A 22,277-nucleotide genomic window follows, 5' to 3' on the forward strand; every position below is an offset into this window, starting at 1 on the left:
GGGTAGGTACGGGGCGAACAGACACAGCTCGAAAAAGGTCCTTTCGACGGAGACGGAGAGAAAGTGCGCACAACAAAACCACGAAGTGAGCACTAGAAAAGAGAGAGTGGAAAATGGCGAGCGAGAGAAAGAAATAAACCGGGGGGAAAAAAAGTGTGTTGTAGTGGCCGAAAAGGAACAGTTTTACCTTGTGCCCTTGAACAGGCATCGAACAGGAATCACCACCGCCACTGGGGCCTGTGTGTGTGTGTGTGTGTGTGTGCGTGTGTTTGGATGGAAATGGATGGAAAAACTGAACTTCCCCTTCCCTAATTTTCTCCCTGTCACCGTGTCATCGTCGTCATCGCTCCCGCGTTCCGCGAGGACAAATTGTGATGCGCAATAAACACTCTGCCTTTTGCGGGAGCGTGTTTGTGTGTGTGTGTGTGTGTGTGTGTGGTCGCGCTCCTAAAGGTATGCAACGCACGGTTTCCCGGCGCGCGCTAATGTGATTAGAATTAATTACTTCGATCGGTTGTGCTGTGTGACGCCAGCAGGGCACCACCAAGGTTATACGACTCTAATACAGCTAATGATGTGGTTTTCCACCTCTCTTTTCCTTCCCTATTCGCAGACAACTCCGGCCAACACTGGAGGGGCTTCCCGTGGCGTCGTGTGGAGGAAGTGCGTATTCCAAACGTCACTCTCGGTGGACGTTGTCCGTCAAAGGAAGGCTCGGCAAAACCGGCGTGTGCCCACAACGCCTGTCAAACTCGGCTGCGTGAGGCCGCACTAAACACCACATTTCGTTTCGAATATATTTTCAGGCATTTCCCGTTCAGCGTCTCGAAAGTTAGCTCCAGCAAAGTGTTGATGATGTCGAGAATGTGTGCGAGATTGCTGTTAAAACCCCGGTTCGGGGGAAGGGAATAGGAAGTAGAAAAGTACAAAGGGGTGGTGCCGCGACGTTGTTGCGGATAGTTTTTTAGCGAGGTGAGGAAACGCGAGTGGCCACTTCCGGGAAGGAAGAAGGGACCCATCACCACCACCCTGCACGTGCACGACGTAAACACAAACCGTGTGTCAACCGTGTTGTTGACGTGCCGTACGATCAGGTGCAGTGTTGTCGCCTTTGTTTACATCGCATCGTAGGCTGCCTCTCGACCGAACAAACACGAAACAAAACAAAAACGGAAGGAAATTTTAGGTCAACCACACACACACACACCCACCCACACTAACTCATAGTCGACGTGCGTGTGTGTGTGTGGAGTGGAGTGGAGTAGTGTTTTTGGCGCGCGCGCGCGCGCACACCCGTGTTGTGCATCCTTTTCCCCCACCCACCCCCGTCCTTCCTGATTGCTCGTGTGTATCGCGTACGGAAACTCGCAGTTAAACCCAATCTAAACAATTTGCGCGTTTACGTTCTCAGGCGGTCGCAAGGCAAGGAAAGCAGAAAACAACAACATCAACATTGATGATGTGTCGTTACGTTTAGCTCGTCTGTTTGGTGCATCTACAGTTGTGGTTTTTGGTAGGGGAGGAAAGACGGGCGGGGGGGCCGAGTGTCTCTGAGCTCGAAAGCTCCGAGCCCCCGTGGGAGGTGTGTGTGTGTGTGTGTGTGAGAACGCAGCCTGCTAAATACTCACCGAACGTTCGATAAACGACGTCGTCGTCGCTTGAAGAATACACCCCCCCTCCCTCCCCGGTTGCCACCGTTCCACCCTCGTGCCGCTTCCGCTTCCGGACGGTGTGTTTTTCGGCTGCTCGGCGGGAGCAGGAACGCCCGAGCGCAGTTGCAGCTGCAACCGAGCGCGCGCGCTCGCGCTCACTGCACTCTGCCATCATGCTCTCCTACATGCTGCCAGTCGAGGAAAAGCCGCCATCCGCAACGGCTGCTGCAGCGCGGAATCTCAGCCTCAATCTGACCACAACAACAACCACCGGCAGCGGCGGCGCTGGTGCTGGTGGTGTCGGCACTGGTACTCAGCCCAAGTCGTCCTCGGCGGAGGGTGGTACCCCGGCGGTAGGCTCCACATCCGGAGCGGGTGGAGGAGGAGGAGGAGTGTCGGGTAACGCGCCCGTGGTAACGAGGTCGATAATCAAGCCAACTATCAAACACAACGCCAGCCATCGGTATCAGCTGATTTCGGGGACCGGCGAGGTCGGCGGCCCGTCCAGGAAGCAGCATCAGCCGTCGCATCAGGTGTTGTTGCTGGCGGGCTCAGCTGACAGCCGCAGCCGCAGGAAGCCGGAGGCGGCCGTGGAGGGCCTGTGGGATGAGAGCACGAACCTGTTGGTCGGCGATCCTGGCGAGGCTGAAGACGACGACGAAGACGACGACGACGACGATGACGACGACGGCGGCGGGGGCGGCAGTGCGGTCGATGGAGTCGTCAACCAGCGCCGGAGTCGCAACGTGGTGAAAAGTGATAAAAACTTCAACAATCTCATCCTAGTGAATAACGGTAACGTCGCCAAGGGGGGCAGTGCGGGTGCGGCGAACGGCGGACCATGTCGTAAGACGCACGGCATCTGTAACCATGCCACCTCGGTGAAGCTCGCGAGCGTTCTCAAGCATACGAACAGTGGTAGTGGTTCTCGAACTGCCGGTGTTGCTAGTAACGGCACCAGCGCCAGCACCAGCAGCAGTAGCAGCAACGGCTGTGGCAGGAACGGTGGCCACACGGGTGCCACCGGTGGCTTCTACAATGGCTACATCGCGCTGAGCGGCGAGAACGACGACGAGCAGCACCGGCTGCTGGTGAGTGCGAACAATCTGCGAAACAGCGGCAGCGGCGGCACCCTCGACCAGCAGAAGCAGCAGCCGTGGGGCCGCAACGGTAAGCAACCGGCGACCATCGGTGACTACGACGTCGACGACCTGGTGCTTGGTGCCGAGCCCGGCACCGCCACCGAGCTGCTGGCGAGCCACTCCACCAACAGCAGCAGCAGCAGCAGCAGCAACAGCAACAGCAGCACCAGCAGAGCGATGAACAGTCTGAACGGTAACCTGACATCCACCGGACGGGGTGACAGTGCCGAAGTGATGGACCTTAGTGAAAGTGCCCGAGTGTCCGGTGGGGACGCATCCATCGGCAGTGACTCGGATTCGGTAACGGGTGGTGGTGGTGGTGGTGGAGGGGGCACTGAGCCAGGTGCGGCAGGTGCGAACACCGGTGGCAAGAAGGTGAAGCTGAACAAACTCGGCGGCAACAAGAACGTCACACTGAAAAGGTAGGTTTAGCCAATGTTCACCTCAAACAATCTCCTCGGAAGTAAGCGCAGCGCTCCGTTACCTACTATAATTGGGTCATTTTGAGTGGGATTCATCATTCTGAGTAACTCTTTGTATAGATTTGAATGACCCCGATTCTTTACATCGGAGATTCATGAACCTTGGAAGGTTCCTGAAGACTCCTGCATCCTGGAGATTTAGGGTTCTTGGACGAATCATCAAGATTTCCTAAAGCTTAGCGATTCATGAATGTCTAGACATTTGAAGCCTCGAACGATTCATGTGGAACCAACTCTCTAATGATTCTCGTCGAAAGATTCACATGACAGAAATGCTTCTAGTCCCAGATTGACCCACGATTGGGTAATCGGGTGGGTCTCAGGAGACTTAGGAGAGAGAGAGAGAGAGATGTCGACGTTAGCCGCAATGCTGGCAGTAGTCCAAATCACATGCCTCTCAACAGACCGAGATGATACTTCCCGACTTGCATACAGCTAGATGGTGCAGCCTTCACCGATCCAAGGATACTCGTTACTGTTTACTGCCCCTTAGTCTCTTTCCCTGCATGGCTGATTAGGATCTCATGGTGTACTCCTTATCTTGATGTCGCATCGGTGGTTCGCCAGCCAGGACGAACTTCTTTTTTTTTTCTCGGACGAAGGCGTGGACCGACCGAGATGCTCAAGGATTCAAGGTCGGCGCTGACTCACGACGATGCCACAAGCTGCATCGTGCGCGCTGCTGCATCGCTCGTGTCGTGTGGCGCACACACCAAACACACACACACACACACACGCGAAGGGTGCGATGCAATCAGCATCTCTTCAGTCTCCCTCCTTGCCCTCGTGGATGCGCGCGTCGCGGCGTCAGGACGCGACACTATTCGGTAGTAAAATTTCAAGGACACGACACACACTCACACACCGTAGTGCAGTTGCCATTTTGTGTGCAATTTAAAAGATATACTTTTTTCTCACTCTAGTGTGCAAATGGGGGGAGGGTGAAGAGAAGGGGGGCGTGGTTGGGTGTATAATAAACAAATGGCGTGGAATTGGCAGCGAGCTGACGCGATTTACGACGGAGGCGATAGTTAGTGATGTCAGGCAATAGAAAATTAAATCGGGCGGTGTGATCAAGGCTTGCGAGATTGCACTGGTGTAGGTGGTATAAGGTCAACGTCAAAGCCGGAACGTCATTTAGACGTTCTAGAAGCGAACGGGAGCGATTCCATCACCTCGCCCTATTGCCAGTCGCATTTGCAATGTGCGCCACGGAGAACGTTCTGTGTACTTAGTTTCCCATTTCAAAGTTCACCGCCTGGGAAGGGAAAATCAACAGGATGTTTTCTTAACGAACACTTCCAGGCTCCGCTTTGGTGTCGCCTTACTCGGTTTGATTTACTGGAACAGTGCGGTGGTTCACAGCCCTCGGACGCACGGTCTTCCGGAGGTTTCCACCGCGCGCGCGGGATCAAAGATTTATCGAGTACCTTTAAAGGCAACCTCACCGGGGCACATAAATCAACCCCCAGGCGTTTGTTTACTTTTGCTGTTTAATGTTTTTCCTTCGCCCCGCAGGGTGGTGTTTGTGACGTTACGGCGGAGGGGGGAACACATTTATTACATAACCGGCGCGCCTCTCGCGGCCCCCTTTTCCGTAGAGGTAAGCCACCACCCAGGTACCGGTACGGCATGTGCGCAAATTTTAGAAAACAATATCATCCGACGGCAGGGGATAGGAGTCGGGAGTCGATAGCGAGCGGAAACGATAGATGCCTTTACCATCGAGCCGATGATGCTCTAATTGGCTCTAATTTTCCGACTTGTTTTTCCATTAAGGTGCGCTTATGCAAGCCCACGTTGTATATCTGTCAGTGACGGGTGACAAGCCCGTTAGAGCACGGTGACACAACGTGCACCGCGGATGCTTCGAACGAGTCCCGTTTAGCGTCGACCATAATCATCAATACCACCGTCCACACAGCGGATTTGTTTCTAGAGTTGAGAGGGGTGGCTTATCGGTTTTACTACTTCTTTCTGAACTGTCAATCTACCGTATGCGTGATAATGTTAGCACCATTTAGCAATAACCAAGTAGTTTGTTTTCTGTTCTGAAGCGAAGTATTTGTCAATGTGTTTAAGCAAGTAAGCCTTCGATTGAGTTGCCATTTGTGGCCATTATCGTCCACTGCAGTTCCTCAACGTGTATCTTAGATCCAAATGTTCTCTACAAAAATTGATCAATGTTTTACGGAGACTTGTCATACTTGGTTGACGTTTAGAGTACGCCTTGGCCTGGTATTCAGGATGGACTCACATCTTTCGACTAGTACATAAGATGTTCCTGCAACCAGCTTAGTGCGATGGTGCAAACATTATCACGCATACGGTATACAGCTAGTGCTGTTGTCTCTAAGGCACCAAGTTTTGAAATAGCTCATCAGCTTCTGTCTCTAGCGCACCCGAGTTTGTCTCTAACTCCTCAGCTTTTGTCCCTTGCGATAAAAACCAAAATAAAAAGAACAATTAAGGTTTTCCTTGATAATGACAACTATAAAAATTAATTACCATCGACTGTTACCATCGACTTTTCACTGGTTTTCCGAGTATAATTTTTGATTACGCATTTCGAAATCCGCACAGAAGAGGTGAATTTGGAGATATAAACTTATTTTCATAGCTGCTAAACGTCAGTTGGTTTTGTTTGTTTACAAATCGCTGCAGTATATTTATAATTTTTTGATCAGTACCACACTTTTCATTTGTTAACAATTTTGTCTCATTTGGAACGCAGCTTCCTAAAATCATGTGTAGTACAAACAATAATGTTCATATTTACATTCATTCCAAACAATCACATTTTTGGATAGGGACAAAATTGCAATCAAGAGACAAACCCACATGCACACGAGCCAAAAGCGGATGAGTTAGGGACAAACTCAGATGCGTGATTTCATCCACTGGTGGGTTAGAGGCAAAGATAGGTGGCAACAACTTTGCGTGGAGTTAAATTGGAACTAAATTACACATTTTTGTGTTGCATCTATTGCCTCCACAGCCTTTCGATATTGATTTCCAGCAAACTCGTCCCGGTACACAGTTCTAAGTTTAGCGTGAAAGCGAAGCTAGAATGAAGCGTTGCCAAACGCGCACGGAATGCTACTGCATCAGTTCGGTAAACATTTTCGTTTCGCCTTATAACAAATAAACAAATCGAGCTTTTGTAATGTTTGCACGCCCCGCTTGCAGTCTGCTCGGTGGAGCTTCTCCCGTACACCGGTGCGTGTGTTTACGGTGTGTTTTGGATTGAGAAAACCGGGCTCTAAAAAAAAAAACAGACGGATCATTACCGTTGGAAAACACGTTGCTGCTGCTGCTGCGCGAGCTCCGATTGCAATATAACGGTCTCGAGTTCTCGCCATGGTACAAAGCGGACCGACCCGAAGGTCGCCGGAACGATGCGACCGGCGCTGCTGGAGCCATGTTGCTTCACATGGCCGACCTGGCTGCCACCTCGCTTTCTCTCTGTTGCTTTAGTTTAATTTTTTTTTGTAGTAAACTTCAACACCCTCTCTCACACTCAATGGATGAGGATTGGTTTTTTGTTTTGTTTTGAGAATTTGGCAAATGTCTCATCTGAAGGTCTACTTATGGTAGATACTCTCACAGAAACTTGTGCAATAAACCATCCGGCTGACATTGCAAGCGTTAAGTATTGTGTGTCACATATGAGTTGCTGAGCTTACGGTGACATGCATATAAAACCATATCTTTTATACGACAGAACACAACAGCATCGTTACAAGGTCTCCACATTCGAGCACAAACATTCGAGGAGTAACGCTAGTCAAAGTAGCTCAGTTTCAACGAAACATAAATTAGCTCGATTACGTGTTTAATGCACCCTAAGTAGATTTGATTCCTGTCTATTTGAAATCCACAGAGAAAACAAGCTACAAAAGATAACGACAAAGTATGTGTTTGACATGCGGAAGGTATATATTGCCCCAACATCAGCTACCTGTCACTGTACATTTTGTTTTGCTTTGCTAGTAGTTCATTTACGTCATCTAGCAGGTAGTAAGATAGTGAAATTATCGATGAAAATGATGTTAAACAACTAACCAACATGTCTGAACAGGAAAAATGAGAAGTGAAACGAAATAAGTGATAGTTTGCGATGAATATTTGAGGTTATCATGAGATAACGACACGATCTGTCAGCTTTCACGACGCTTATCCCACGTAGTTTTGTATCCGCCTAAACTCTCGTTCTAATTGTACTAGAAGACGAATGGAATCTACCACTTCAACGGAATAAAAGACAGTCATTACAATATGTCTATGCGTATTTCATGCATTGTTTGGCAATGGCAAATTCTAGCTGGGCATTTTTCGCATTTCTCATTTGTTGGCTACTGTTTGTATGTGAGTTTGACGTGTCACGTCGAGAAAGCTGACAGACGTGTCGTAACCTCATGATAACCTCAATTATTTGTTCTGTTTACGTTCCAGTTACGGCTACTACACCCATCTTTAGTCGAATTCGCGCTTTCTATTGAATGTTCGCACTCGAGAACGGTGTAATAGACAGATTTGACATCAGTCCCGATGATGCACCGCTGCTGGAAGGTAGCATGATGATGGTAAGGACATTGTACGGCGCTTACCATGAAGCTATTGACCTTCTGCTTGCAATGTCTTCGCCCATTTGCGATCGCTGCCGAGGCGCATCATCGCGTCAATGAAAATCGTTGCCAAGCGTCACGGAAACCTGCGCACCATGGCTGAGGGGAAATAATTTCCACACCGGCGTAGCGGAACGGGGGCAGGGCTCGGAAGGGATGGAAAACATACATTGCTTTCGCCAAGTGAGTGGAACGTTTTTCCGCTCCACTCGCGCCCCAAAACACACACACCTTCTATGACCCTCCAGCTCGATGCACTCGCTTTTTCTTCCTAGACTCGAGCCGTACTCCTGGTACAATGTCCTACCGCCTCAAGGGATAGGCAGGGATAGGCAGCAAGACTTTGAGGGGGAATTGTTTCTCGGGCCGGAGACGACTTTGTGAAAGGCTTCGGTGCAATCTCCTCCGCCGCTCGCTGGAGGTATCACGGTGATGAATCTATTTTTCCCTTGTGCAAATTATAGCAACCTTTCCCGCCTGATCCCAGCAGAAGTAGTAGTACCTCCTTGGACGGGAAGGGCGCGCTCAACAGCCGGCAATCATCTCCTCAGCAGCGGCGCCGGAAGAAAGCCTCCTCGGCCGACTGGGACTGGTTTTTCTGGTGCCGGAGAGAGGTGCGCAAACACTCGCACACACGATCCAGCTGCAGTGACAGAGAGGAGGCCGCGGTGCCGGGCGGTGAACGCTGATGGACGTCGTCTATCTCGATTTAATTGTGGATAGTACGTGCACGTTGTGTCTGCCCAGTTCCTCTGCTGGAAACCATCCCGCGTGCGACTTTCGCCTATTGGCATGACTCGGGCAAACCATTGAACTACTCTTAGCGGCTGATGTTTGTCACAGCTGTGCATCAGCATCCGGAGTGCATCCCAGGCCGGGTCATAGGCAGCTACTGCGTCGCGCTCGCCGGCAATCTCATCATCGTCATCAATAATGGGTATAATGGGAGCCCCCTCGCCTGCCTTGGTGCAGTTGCGACCGATTAGTTTCAATTACCATTCTCTTAACTCGCTGAAACCGTCGCCACCGTCCGTCGATCGTGTTACGTTGCGGGGTTGTGCTCCATTTCTAGCCCGTTGGGAGAAACCGATGCCAATCGAAAGCCACGGTGTCAGCGTGCCGTGCGGCACAGGCTGGCTACCGGGGATGAATGGTATTAAACCGTTCAGAGGTCGCCAGGGCTTACAACTCCCACGCTAGCGGCCGATGCGCTAACTGCTGGAACTCAATGATCCGGTGCGAAATTGTGTTACGCCCTCGTGGTCTCTAAACGGATCGAACTAGAGACTTTACATCCATTGCCGCTAATGTACACCTCTAACCCACCCTTGTTGAAGATATGACGCATCAAATTTGATACAAGAATCGACTGTCACAAAAGCATCCAGTTTTGTCTCTAAGTAAGAGGAGGATAGATAGATAGGTAGGAGGATATCTCTAAGTAAGACAGAGGATATACAACAAAAGTTCAGTACTGGATCAACAATCAATAAATTAGCCGCCAAAATGTCACCTGAAGTCAAGTGACGTTTAAAATATGTTTATATCCCCGATTTCACCGCCACTCGGCGTGAATCAAAAGCAGATGAATATGAGGCAAAAGTAGATGCGTTAGAGCCAACCATGTCAAAATGATATGCCTGGGTGACAAATGTTGATGCACCTTTTGAGAAATAGGTACGCTAGAGACGAAAACATCAGCTATCGAGACAAAATTTACCCGTACAACGGCTGTTGGTGGTCACGACCATTGGTCACGCTGATTGCAGCTAAGTCTTCGGTGATCTGCATCTTGACTCTTTATCCAAACTATTTGTGTTTGGGGTTTGTGAAATCGTCCCAATCATTTGTTGTGCGATCGTGTTCGCCTAACCATCTTGAAGTTTCCGCTCACCGATTTAATCGATGATCGATTATCCGTTTGAGCTTGAGCTTGTGCCTTTCGGTACATCGGAATATGGTGTGTGTGTATGTGTGCTCGAAGGCGATCAAATTTCGCTCTTGAGCCGGGTAAACGTGCTCCTGCACTCGCGCTTCGCGTTAGCTCAGTGAAAGAAAGATGGACGTGCCGCTTCTCGTGAACGTACATGTTTCAAACGGGGAAAAACGGCAGATTGTGAAAGACCAGCAACGAGCAGGGAAAGAATAAATGGGAAAATGCAGGAAGAAAGAAAAACATTGTGAGATCGAACACTTTATGCAGCATGGATTGTACTGTCTAATTTTCTTCTCGCTCCACACCCCCCCCCCCCCCGCCACCCTGCCTTTGCGCTTTCTTCACGAGCCATCCAGTGGTCCGCCGGTCCCGGCCACCGTTTATAAACCTCGTTGGAGCGGAGGTAGTCGAAACGAATCGATTTGTTGGTTTTTTGGTGGCTGTTCCGTTCCGCCGGCGCGCGCGGGGGAGTCATTGTCGTCGCCGGCGAGAGAAAGTTCTCCGCGCGCCGAGGAAAACGGGGTTGTTAATGGTCACGGTGGTAGGCACACGATTGGGGACCCGTCTCCCGCCGGTTTCGAAGCATCGTGGGATAATTTACCCCAAACGGACTAAAAAGGGGTTATGGTACGCTCATTATAGTGAAAGACGCAGTCTAGGAGTTGACCGACTTTCTGGTACGGCAGCTCGAGGAGCCATTGCATGGTGCTAGTAGACAAACGGTGCCAAAGCAATCAAAACATTGAGTCAATCTGGTATAACGCTCTGACTCCAGTATGGACTGAGCACTGTACAAGGTGGAGTGCGCCAAAATGGTCTGATGTGTCCTGGAAGCTATACTTGCTAGCTAGAATTCTGGAATTCTGTATCCTAATTCTAGAGTTGGGTAATTCGGATTCAGATTCAATGCTAGGAACCAATACCTAGTACCAGTAGAAAAACTGTACTTAATCTGATATACACTGTTTTCAGGGCCAATTCGTCGGCATCAAGCTGCTCTTTGTTGGTAGTAGGCAGTGAATTGCACGCGCAAGGTTTTTGTTTGGCATCGTTAGGAACCAGTTTGGGCTTATTAAGTTTAATTTTGCCATTATCGGTAGCAACATTGACGCGACGAGAAAATGTCGCGTTGTTGTCGCGCCAATGTTGCTACCGACAATGGCAAAGTTAAACTTAACAAACCCAAAGTGCTCCCTAACGAAACCAAACAAAAACCGTGCGCGTGGAATTGACTGCATACTACCAACAAAGAGCAGCTTGATGCCGACGAATTGGCCCTGAAAACAGTGTAACGCTCCGAGTTCAGGTTGGTCTGAGTATTGTACTGCCTGTATTGTGCTCATCCCATTCTGAGCCGTCTGATTAAACTACGGATTATGATAGGGCAAGCTTCCTATGATTCGGAAACGTAGGTTGGATGTCTTGTAGTGTAGATCCATAGAGGGATCAAATGGGGATAACTATAGAACTATTGAACAATGCTAGTATTAAATATCTGCTCTTTGGATCTAGATGTTTGGAGTACTATCCTGTTATCTCTAATAACAGTGAATAAAGCACTGTGAGCATCCACCGGCACTTCAGAGTTAACTTGCACCTCATAATTTCCTACTTTCGCTACTTGGCATACTGGCACACATCACACACACGTGATGTAGGTACCCGACGCATTAACCATCATGCTCGGTGCGCAAACGGTTTGAAATTCGATGCGGCGTCTTCGCACCGGGTCAGATATAGCTCGTTCATTACACTATTTTCAGGGCCAATTCGTCGGCATCAAGCTGCTCTTTGTTGGTAGTAGGCAGTGAATTGCACGCGCAAGGTTTTTGTTTGGCATCGTTAGGAACCAGTTTGGGCTTATTAAGTTTAACTTTGCCATTATCGGTAGCAACATTGGCGCGACGATAAAATGTCGCGTTGTTGTCGCGCCAATGTTGTTACCGATAATGGCAAAGTTTAACTTAACAAACCCAAAGTGCTTTCTAACGAAACCAAACAAAAACCGTGCACGTGCAATTGACTGCCTACTACCAACAAAGAGCAGCTTGATGCCGACGAATTGGCCCTGAAAACAGTGTAATTCCGTACGTGGATGCAACGTGTCTCGATCGCGTCGCTGCGGAAGCTGCTGATGGGGATCGATGATGGACCGATCCGATCGCCATTTATGCATTTGTGTGTGTGTGTGTTTTTTTTATACGTGTGTCGAACCTTTTTAAAATAGAAAACAAAAATATCCGCTTCCACAATCGAGGCGAGGGAGGCTGCCAGCTGTGTTGTTGTTCATATTTCGCATAGAAGATTGCACTTTGGTGGGAGAGAAAAGTTTGGGTAGCGCTTTAACCACCCCCCTGACACCCTTTCCTTTCTCTTCATGCCTCCAACGGCCTCCCCGGATGACCCGGTTGAACTGCATTTGAACTGCTTCTCATACTTCTTGCAACGACGCACCCGACGCTGCGATGGTATGGGCAAGCTTTGGGGAATCGAATTCGGATAAAGATAAATTTAGAATAAACCTGCCAAACCGGACCTGACCGGGGGTTGCAACGAAGCATCGAGCCGCTGTCTCTTTCCTGCCGTATGTGCGTCAGCAAAATTCGAACGGCTTCAATGTTTTGCGGCGCAGTTTGCAATTTTCTTGGCGGCGTTGAGGGGACGCCTTGCGATGGAAAGGGGGCGTAAGGCAGGCGGAGCTGGGTGGAAAATCGGGAAATCAATGGCTGTGCGTTTGGGTAATATATTTTTTATATTATTTCCCTTTACCGGAGCAATCAAATTTCTGTCCCGAATTTGTGGCAAATTTTGAAAGTCAGAAACGTCGCGCGAGATATGATACCCCGAATGGTGACAGGTGCGCGTGCGGAGGTTTACATACTAGTGATGGGAATAATAACTAGAGACTTGAATCATATTGAGCAATTACCAAGTTGACTCGAATCTTTTAGTTACTCCTTTAAGATTTGAAACGTGCAAAATAAGTTATAGCCTCAAAGATTTGTATTCTATACAGAGATTCAAATCATAAAAGAGTTAACTAGTAAATAAAAGAGTCACTATTCACACAATTCCAGTAGTAGAGTAGGTACTCGAATCCCAAAGAGTGAGCAAAACAGTTACTAGTCGCCACACAAATTCTAATCTGTAACAAGGAATCGAACCCGAACGGGGATTCGAATCTCAAACAGGAAGGCCGAATAAGTGAATTTGGATTTGGGATTTTGCCAAAAACACCATTAACACATTTTCCCTCCTTTTCTTATTCTTGTATTTACTCTTGAGGACTTCAAATTCCTGTTTGAGATTCGGACCCCTGATTAAGGATTGAGATTCATTTTCTTGTACGGATTCAAATCTTATGTTGGGTTTCAAATATCTGTGACTACTAGTGGCTCTTTTAATTACTCATTTACTCTTTTGGGGTTCGAATCGTTGTTAGACAGTCAATCAATAAAAAAGAGGAGTTAGAAAAGCTGTCCGTGAGGATTCAAATCTGCCAAATCAAATCTACATACACTAACATGAAAACCTTTACCTTCTCTACTCTTTCTGCAGAGTGTCGTTCGGTTCGTCCAAGGGTTCGATGGTGGAAACACTAGTGTTCGAGACACCGACCCCGCTGCCGGAGCATGCCGAGCGGGAGTTCTTCCAATCGCCGGCCGTACTAGCCGGCGCCGGACATACGACCCTGTACAGTGCCGGTGGCGGCAGCAGTGGCTCAAGTGCCGCACCCCACCATCACTATCCAACAGCGCATGCGTATCATCATCCCCATCACCATCAATATCATGTGGTCCAGCAGCAGCAGCAGCATCAGCAGCACCTTCCCGGCGGTTATCACCCGCTGGACGGCGGTACAGGCATAGGACATCACGATGACAGTGGCATCGAGCTCCAGGAAGAGTAAGTAGGAACTCCTGGCACCTAATAATGTGCTCATTGGCGTAAGCAAGTATAAGAACTTGTGAAATAAGACATCATTTATTGAAGTCTCAACAGAGATTCACCAAGATTTTGAGTTATACCAGAAATAACCACTAGGATAGCATTACATAGAGTGATTCTTTATCAATCGACCTTTATAAACGTTCGGAGATATAGGCGTAGATTCCAGGTGTAAAAACTCATCATTAAACGATCGACGGAGTTTGTGTTGAACATATCCATGAGGTATAACGCTGTAGAGTTTTGAAACGGACGTTGGGTGTATTACACAATATTCGAGCTTATGAGCGCCTTCATGAACTCTTTCGAATATCTCAGTCCGGCAGGACAGGTCTTATGGAGAGATTCACACGCTCTTCGGACATTTGGCCCACGGAGTCCGGTTCTGGGCTGACTTCGGGGCCTTTGCATTGTTTTCCCATGCGTATGAAGTTTCAGCATCGTGCATTTAATACTTTGCGCTGTTAGGAATCCTGAGCCGGCCGAGCTTTGGGCTGGTAATAAATAACATGACGAGCGACGACAGCAGCGCTAGCGCATAGACTCGGGGTACTTGAATGGGTTGGTATGTGTCTGTGTGTGTGTTTTTTTTGTTATGCTCCGCGGTTCACTGATCTTGTGGCAGCTTCCCATACGAGAAAATCGCCCGCCACCCTCCTCCTCCCCCTTTCCTGCTTCCCCGGTGCTTCTTTTACCGGATGAGAAGAATTGCGAACAACAATTGCTGCACTCCTCGCTGCTGACATAACTCCGGCCTATTGGACCGGAACTGTGTAATTATGTTGCCTCCAACGAAGCGGGAGCACCGGCAACCGGTGGAGCGGCTGGCGGAGGGGCAGAGAAAGAGAGAAGGAAAGGCAGGGAGATGATTTGCTCTATGTGTGTGGTCGGCTGAGATTCGTTACTGTAGCCGTAACAAATATGTCTCGTTGAAACCTCCCAGCCCAAGACGATACGAATCTCTGTGCCAAACGATGTAGATCAAGTGAAACGTCAAAAATAATATAATTAGCTCGAACAACCAATTCTCCCTTTTTGTCATGCGGTTGTCTTGCTGGACGGATCTGATATCCGACCTCGCCTGGGTGGGTTTCAAAATTACACGGACGCTTCCAGCGAGCTTATCTTAAAATGAATATCTCACAAACATCGATAACGCTATTAGGTTACGGATCAGCGATCATGTGGGCGGCGATGGGCGAAAACAAAAGTCCTAAAGTGGATGAATGGATCGTTTGTGGCTTCGTGCCGCCGGTCGTTTAATTAAGTAATTGATATTTTATTTCAGCCCTTAATCTTTATTTACACAACTTCGGGAAATAGGACGTCTCGCAGAACACTATCGGTCTTTCATTCTAATTCTAACATCAACATCTCTCACACACTGGATCCATTTTCACTCCCGTGGGTTACAAACAGTGAGGAGGGCAGAGAGTTTTCCTTCTCACGGTTTGGAAAAAGTTAGCAGAGTTTACAATCTCTCTTGCATTGATACAAATATTTTTACTTGGAGCGAATGGAATGCGAATTTACCTTGTTTTGATTTGGTTCTGATCTCATAAAAGTATTTTTTTTCTTCTTTTCTTGAGATGGTATTTGATAAAACCTTAAATTACAGTGTTTTTGCTTTATGCGAAAACGAATAAGGTATATGTGAAAAAGGATCCCAGAGCTAGATAGAGATAGATACAGTGAGAGTGTACGATAGAGACGTCAGATGGGAAAGAGAAGGTGTGCATATTTTTGAAAGACATCGCTCACTGGCGCATGCGCATCCGAGTGTTAATCCTTTCCAGTGAGTCACTTGTGCCTCGTGAGTGATGCCGAAAGAGATAACAAATATGCCTTAAAACGCTTAACGTAAGCATAGGGGAAGAAGATAGAAAGTGATTGCAACGAAAAATAAGAGTAAGGAAATTGTGATGTAGTTAATTAAAAAATATTTGTTACCATATTCAATCGATAAAGTTTGGAATTAAACTGCGCTTCTTTGTGAAAAGTTGTTAACGTCCTCAATCGTTTTATATATCATAAATAATGTAACACTGTCTTCCATAATTGTGGTCAAATTAAAGGGTCGAAGAGGGGGGGAACGCTAACGGTACGAATGACATAATCAGTGGTACGTACAGTGCCTGCGTTGCCCATGGAAACTGTTACTGGGGCAGTAAACAAAGCGCAGTTATAAACACATTGATACGATCAAAGGGATCTCAAACTTCCAGTGGCCCCACACTTGACCGGCAGCGTGCGGCCAGATCCTGCCACTGGAACTCAGCTGGCAATTTTGCGTCGTATACTGTGTTTGTCTTTTGCGCACTTCTAGGGTCTCTTTCACATCTCTTGTATGCTGTGAGACTGACAGCATCGAAAGTGTGGAGCTGATGTGTCACTTGAACATTTGTAGCTGTCAGATTTTGTGGCATGCAGCTCGTTGGAAGTCTTTCTGGGCAAACCCTGTAACTTTTTTGTGTACGCAGTAGTTTGTACAACTACTCCACAATAATTGGATAATTCATTGGTTTCTTACAGTAATAAAGCATTTCAGATTCAACATAATTTCGACATTGGATGTACCATGTTATTTTTTAAATAATTTAAAGAGGATGAGAGGGTGTCTTATTACTTTTGGATAACAGGGATCTCATTGGAAGTGCAGGAGAGTGCCTACACTATAATAGAGAGAGAAAGATAGAGTGACAGAAAAAGTAATGGCAAGCAAATGAGAGTGAAACAGACTCTTATTGAAGATGAGGTAAACATTGACTACTGGATCGAGTTAATGCGGAGCTGAAAGAGAGGGTTAATAGAGATAAAATGAGAACGCGATATTCCAATAGAGAGCGGGACAGCCAGATTGAGGAAAAGAAGGACTGGAAAGCAGATTGTTCCGCAAGAAGCTGTGTGTATTGAAAGTAACAATATTTTTACGCGAGATCTGCGGACGGGACGCAGAACGCATCTGCAACAGTCCGGCCTGCTCTAGGGCTGTGTGCATGTATTTCGCGGAAGAAAGGGTGTGTGTGTGTGTGTGATTAAGAGCAGGACCCACTGAATGGTGCTGGTTTGCTGGCTTGCTTCCTCAATTGGCTTCGTGAACCCTGGTTTGTTGGTTGGAAGGGTCTAGCAGCTGGATGTGCTGAGCTGCTTTAGCTGGCCCCGCTTGGTCGTTCACGGCACCGAAAGCACTGCCAAGCCGAACAGAACATCGTGGCGACGTGCATGTTGCGCACTTACTTGCCTGTTGTGTGTCTTCTGGTGCGAACGCGAACGCGAACCGCTGTGAAACGTTAAAATCGGTACGTACGAATTAAAAAAGGCTCGTCGTGAGCTCTGTGGCCTGCTCGAGGAAAAGAAGGTGATTTTGCTTTCCAGTGGTGCTGCTGAATAGAACTCTCCTTCCCCAGAGGCAGAGTCACGCCAGTGGTGGCGAATCGGCCAATGTTGCGGCAACGAACGCAAAGTAACGGTGCCCGCGCGGCCGGAACGGGACGGGAAGTATCAAACCGATTGTTTGTCATCGTCCCGTTCCCGCTCGCTTGTGCGGGATGTAGTTTAGGGTGGTTCTTCCATCCATCGTTCATTTCGCTAGTTGCCAAACCCGCGGCTTTCGGCAATTTTGTTTTCCATTTTCCGTATTTCCCACTAATTGGCCAGAAGGAATATTGTCCCGTTTGCTCACCTCGCCCATTCCTTCCCATGCTGTGCGACCATCAAGCCCTTTTTTGATAGAGTACGTGTGTGTGTGTGTGAATACATGTGTTTGTGAGAATGTGTTTCTATGTGGTGCATAAGGGCAGCACAGATAGATGAAGAGAGCAGGACAGGAAGAGCGAGAAACAAGGCATGGAAAAAGAGATGGCACCGGGTTTTGTATAGCTACCCAACGTTGATTTGGTGAAATGAAACAAAATAAATAAAAAATGTGCGCGATCGAAGGCAAAGTTTTAAAAATGCAAAAGCGAAAAACTGTACCAAGCTAACCAAATAGCCACGAGCGTCGGTATTTCACCATCCACACGCCGGGTAGAAATTCGCCCGGCGAAACAATGCCAATACAAACCAATTTCAACCATCTTCAATCAGCCTCTCAGCGGTTCCAGCTTTTCTGAAGCGGCCACTTTTCTAACACCTTCTAGGGACGGCAAGCGCGCGGGTTAACGGTGCAGTCGGGCGTAAGGCTGCGCCTGTGTGAGTCTCGAAAAGGTTTACACAGCCTACCTTTTTGCCGCCTTGCCCATTCCCTTCCGCCGAGTCAAAACGACAGGCCGCGACAGACACTCCAAAATAGGCGAAACATTTCGTTATCGGCCCGCCATGCAAGAGGCGAAAATAAATCGTACAAACAAAGTATATCACGTAGGGGTGAAGAGGCGATTCAACAGTAAAGCAACACCAAAACAGCGTGTACCATCGATTGCCCTTCCGGAAGGGGCAGGGACACCTACACACGCAGGCGACAGGCTCATACGGGAAGCTTCCCGCGATTTAAGTGTTTTCGAAGCGGTGACACATAGTTGCGTGCAGGGATGCCGAACCCTGTCAAACAGTGTAGGGGGTACTCAGACCGCTTGCCGACTCGCACCTGTGTGGCCCCAACTTCGTAACGTGAATGCGTTACTTGTTCGGAGATTCGAACTAACCCCGGCGTATCGGGTATGTCACTTTGGACTCCGAATTTTAAAGCCTAACGCAGCTAACTATTCTCCGGGGTCTTACTCTGCATACGTAACCAGGCGATTAAAAGACCTGATCCTAGCTACTAGAGCTATGAAGCTGGGTTGCCAACTACCCGGCACTTGTAATGATGAACACATCCCACGGCTGGACTGTTGCTGTTGGTTTAGATAAAGCGATTAAAATCCACTCTATCCGACAGTGTATGCTTGCCCCGTGTTTGCGGGTGTCCGATTGTAAAAACCATGCAGTCAACGAGATCCTCAGCTTCAAGGTCAAACAATGCAAAACCAATTTGCGAAAAACGGGCGAACTGCAACGAACACTACCCCGTGTGCGGTGGTCCTACGCACACAGTCGAACCAGCATCGCAGGCATCCTGATGGCGTGCAGTTTTATCCAACGGTCAACATATTGTCCGCTCTTTTCCTAACCCACTGCCTTGCGTCACTATAGGCACACGTACACACACACACACACGTCCGTGCGGAGTTTGCTCTCTATTATTTAATATTTTCGTCAACACTGTGGGAGCACCGGAGGCTGCAGGCTTTTCTTTTGTATTTCCCGAATGCTGAAACTCAAACAGTGCCAATTAAATGAACATATAGGGCTTAGACCAGGGGTCGGCATACATTTCCTAAAAAGGGCCAGATGATAGAGAACCCGAAAGCGTGGACCGGATACTTTAAACGATAATTTAACGTTTTGAAAGTAGTATTAAACTCCTTTGAATGTAGTATCAACTTTCTAAAAGTTACATCAAAATGTGGAATATAAAATAAAATTACCAATTTTATCATTCATCTTTTTTTAAACATTTTCGCTGAATTTTGGACTTTTTCAACTTGGTTTGGTTTGTTGTACTTTTAGTTAATTTCTTTAATTGGACTTCAAATTAATCCTCGACTCAAATTATATTACAATATCTTGGTTTCCTGGCATACTCTTAGTACTTGAAATAACGCAGCAAGGTTGCAAGGTTTTATTTCGTAATGAGATCAAACATTGAATTTTAGATGCAAATGAAACAAGACTAGGAATAAAAAGTATACTAGGAGTCACCTGGTATTGAACACCTCCTTGGCGAGCTGACGTTGCCGACCCCTGGTTTAGACCTTCCGCTCAATCGGTAGCTATCCTGCTCAGCCAGCACTCCCCAGCTTAAAATCACAATCTAATCGATAGTGTTGATATGGGTTTATTTAAAAATAAACTTGAAATGATTTAAGGTTTTTTTTCACAGAGACAGGAATTTCTGGAGAGTAACCCTTCCATGAGAGTGGTTGCAATCTTATCGGCGAGGATAAAAAAGCATTTAGAACTCAACGATATATCAACGCACATAACCCAACGGGGTTTGGTTAATTCCGTCCCAATTAACCATAATTGTCCAGTTGCGATAATCTACTGGGACGCACGATGAGCCACCCATCTGGCGTGCGTCGCCGCTATCTGGGCGGCATCTGGTGTTATATTGCGGCAACTAATTTGAAGGCAGCTTCAAAAGAGCGCCCTGATGCGATGATGAGGCAATACATTTTTACTGCCAGCCAACACTTCGCCCCATCCCCGCTCCGCCCCGCCCCGCGAAAAGAAAATAGATCTGTCGAAACAAATGCAAAGGAAAATAAACGCGGCAAGCACGGACGCACTCGGGAAAACAGAATCGGCTTGAGGTGGCGCCCTATGTTCTAGCAGTGTCTGCACTTAACCATTGAATGCCGGGATGCGCGCTAGAGGCAGCCCTGGATGGAAAATGATATCGTAGAAAAAAAATCCTCCATCACTTTCTCGCTTCCCCGGCCCCCTCCCCCCCCCCACCCCCTCCAGGCCACGGGAAAGGAAAGGGCTGTCGATCGGGAGCAAAGGCAGTAATCGCGATCAACCTAGACCACCGCGTCCAAGCCTGGAGATGAGAGTCTCATACGGGCAGGGAATCGCGGCTACTCGACTGTCGAAAATGGCCGGGTGAAGGTGAAAGGGGAAGGTGAGGGGCGAGCGTAAGGGTAAAGGTAGTAATGGGGAAAAGCCGAAGGAATGAGATTAAACTATTTTTAAACCTGCTTCCAAACGCTTAGAGACCCAGGCGATCCCGCGATCGAAGCGAGCGCGCACACGATGATGTTAACAGAATGCACAAACTCTGTTCATCTTAGCACCTCCGCCCTCCCTCCCTCCTGCCTTCGTCCCAGCGGGCCATACCAGCTTCTCTCCCTCTCCCCGTTTGCCCTCCGAATGGCCGTAAAATGAGAAAAAGGCACGTGCGTCTAATGAATTCCCAAGCTGCTTGTGTGTTTATACATCCATATGCACAAGCATATGGAAATGGCGCATTTTGTTTGTCCACTGCGCAATATATTCTGGATATCTTGCTGGTTTCCTCATACTCATTCCTTTTTTTTCTGTGGATCCCCCTTCTAACGGGTTCTATTTTCTTTATCCTTTTGCTTGTTATCTCATCTGAGTTGATCCTCGCAGTAAATGCTAAATCTTGTGCAATACACCGGTTCGGGGGGGGATGCTGTTCTTAGGCAGAAAACATTTGTCTTGCAAACGTTGGCCTGTTTCTTTGGAGCGACGCAAGACAGATAGCGCCCGCAAACTAACCGAGCATTTTAATTGCCGCATAATAATGGCTGTTTTAAATCCCAGATTAGGTTAACAATTGACCCGGCCGGGATTGGTGTATAGCAGGCGTCATTTTTTGTTTGGCGTCGCTGGTGCGTAATCTTCACACCGCCGAATCGCGTTGGATCAAGCATTGCCAGATGCATGCGCGATAATGACCGTCGACTCGTGAAAGGTTTGCCGGTTGGGCCACGACGAAACCAAAATAAAACACACCCCAGAGAGTGGCGCTCCGCTTGTTGTCCGCAAGTGGAATGGGGCGGGGAGGGGAGGATGGCTTTTAGGATAAAATTCAATATGCTAATGAAGTTATTATTCGTCCATTCGCGCGCGATTCGGTTTAGCCGAAACACAAATCAGCAACAAAAAACAGATGGTCGTGTGATGGGTGGCGAAAAAAAAAAGAAGGAAAACATTTTATGACATCAACTTTTACGGTCCTTCCCAACCACCGGACTCTTCTCCGCCGGAGCGCATAAACCAAAGCCTCTCCGGTGTGTGCCACGGTGTGCCGGCGCATCGAAGCGTATTTTTTCGTTGGGGAATTTTGTGTGCCTTTTTTCCAAAAAGTCGAAAAGTGACGTTTACGCTTATAAAAAGTCCCCCCCCCCCCCCCTCACCCCACGGCCGGCCCAATACTGGTTACCATAACCAAAGCGCCGAAACCGAACCGATCCGATCCAGTGGGTGAGTGAAATTTGTAGTTCAAGATCGGGTCGAAGACCGAAGCGTTTCGGCTCTCTAGACGGGTTTGCTCTAAGAAGTTCCAATTCCCCGGCTAGGCAACGGAGAGGCACGAGATTATTTCGCGTCTCTTGGTTGTTGTTGTTTTACCGTTGAAAATATGTTCGGCGGCATCAGGGACGGTCCGAATCGAGAATCGGTTGTTTCCAGCGTCAGCTACCACGACCACGACTCGCCAATGATAAGCAACGCAAGCCTCATCCGTAAACAAGCCAACCGAATTGACAAACGAGCCGAGCCGGCTATACTACAGTTTTGCGGCGCAGATCCGCATGCCCGATAGTCCGAATCGTGTCCGTGATCCGCTTGGGAAGTGCCACCGCTACTCGATTCAAATGGTAATCGAACCAACGAGCTCCGTCCGGCACCGTACAAGAAACAAACCCCCGCTGCCGCTCCATGTTTTTGACGGATGTCGCTTGCTTCGTGACGCTGGA

At 48.2% G+C, this 22,277-nt stretch overlaps 1 protein-coding gene across 1 annotated transcript in view; it reads left to right on the top strand.

Annotated features, from left to right (window-relative positions):
- The first annotated feature begins 1,825 nt into the window (after positions 1 to 1,825).
- The window catches only part of LOC131291204 (uncharacterized), a 37,169-nt gene continuing 16,717 nt past the window's right edge, over positions 1,826 to 22,277 (top strand). The window contains exons 1-4 of the mRNA XM_058320396.1: positions 1,826 to 2,321; positions 2,439 to 3,116; positions 3,147 to 3,216; positions 13,399 to 13,746. Coding sequence (XP_058176379.1) covers positions 1,826 to 2,321; positions 2,439 to 3,116; positions 3,147 to 3,216; positions 13,399 to 13,746 — 1,592 coding nt within the window. The remainder of the gene's footprint in view (positions 2,322 to 2,438; positions 3,117 to 3,146; positions 3,217 to 13,398; positions 13,747 to 22,277) is intronic.

This window comes from Anopheles ziemanni, chromosome X (genome assembly GCF_943734765.1).
Source record: "Anopheles ziemanni chromosome X, idAnoZiCoDA_A2_x.2, whole genome shotgun sequence".
NCBI lineage: Eukaryota > Metazoa > Arthropoda > Insecta > Diptera > Culicidae > Anopheles > Anopheles ziemanni.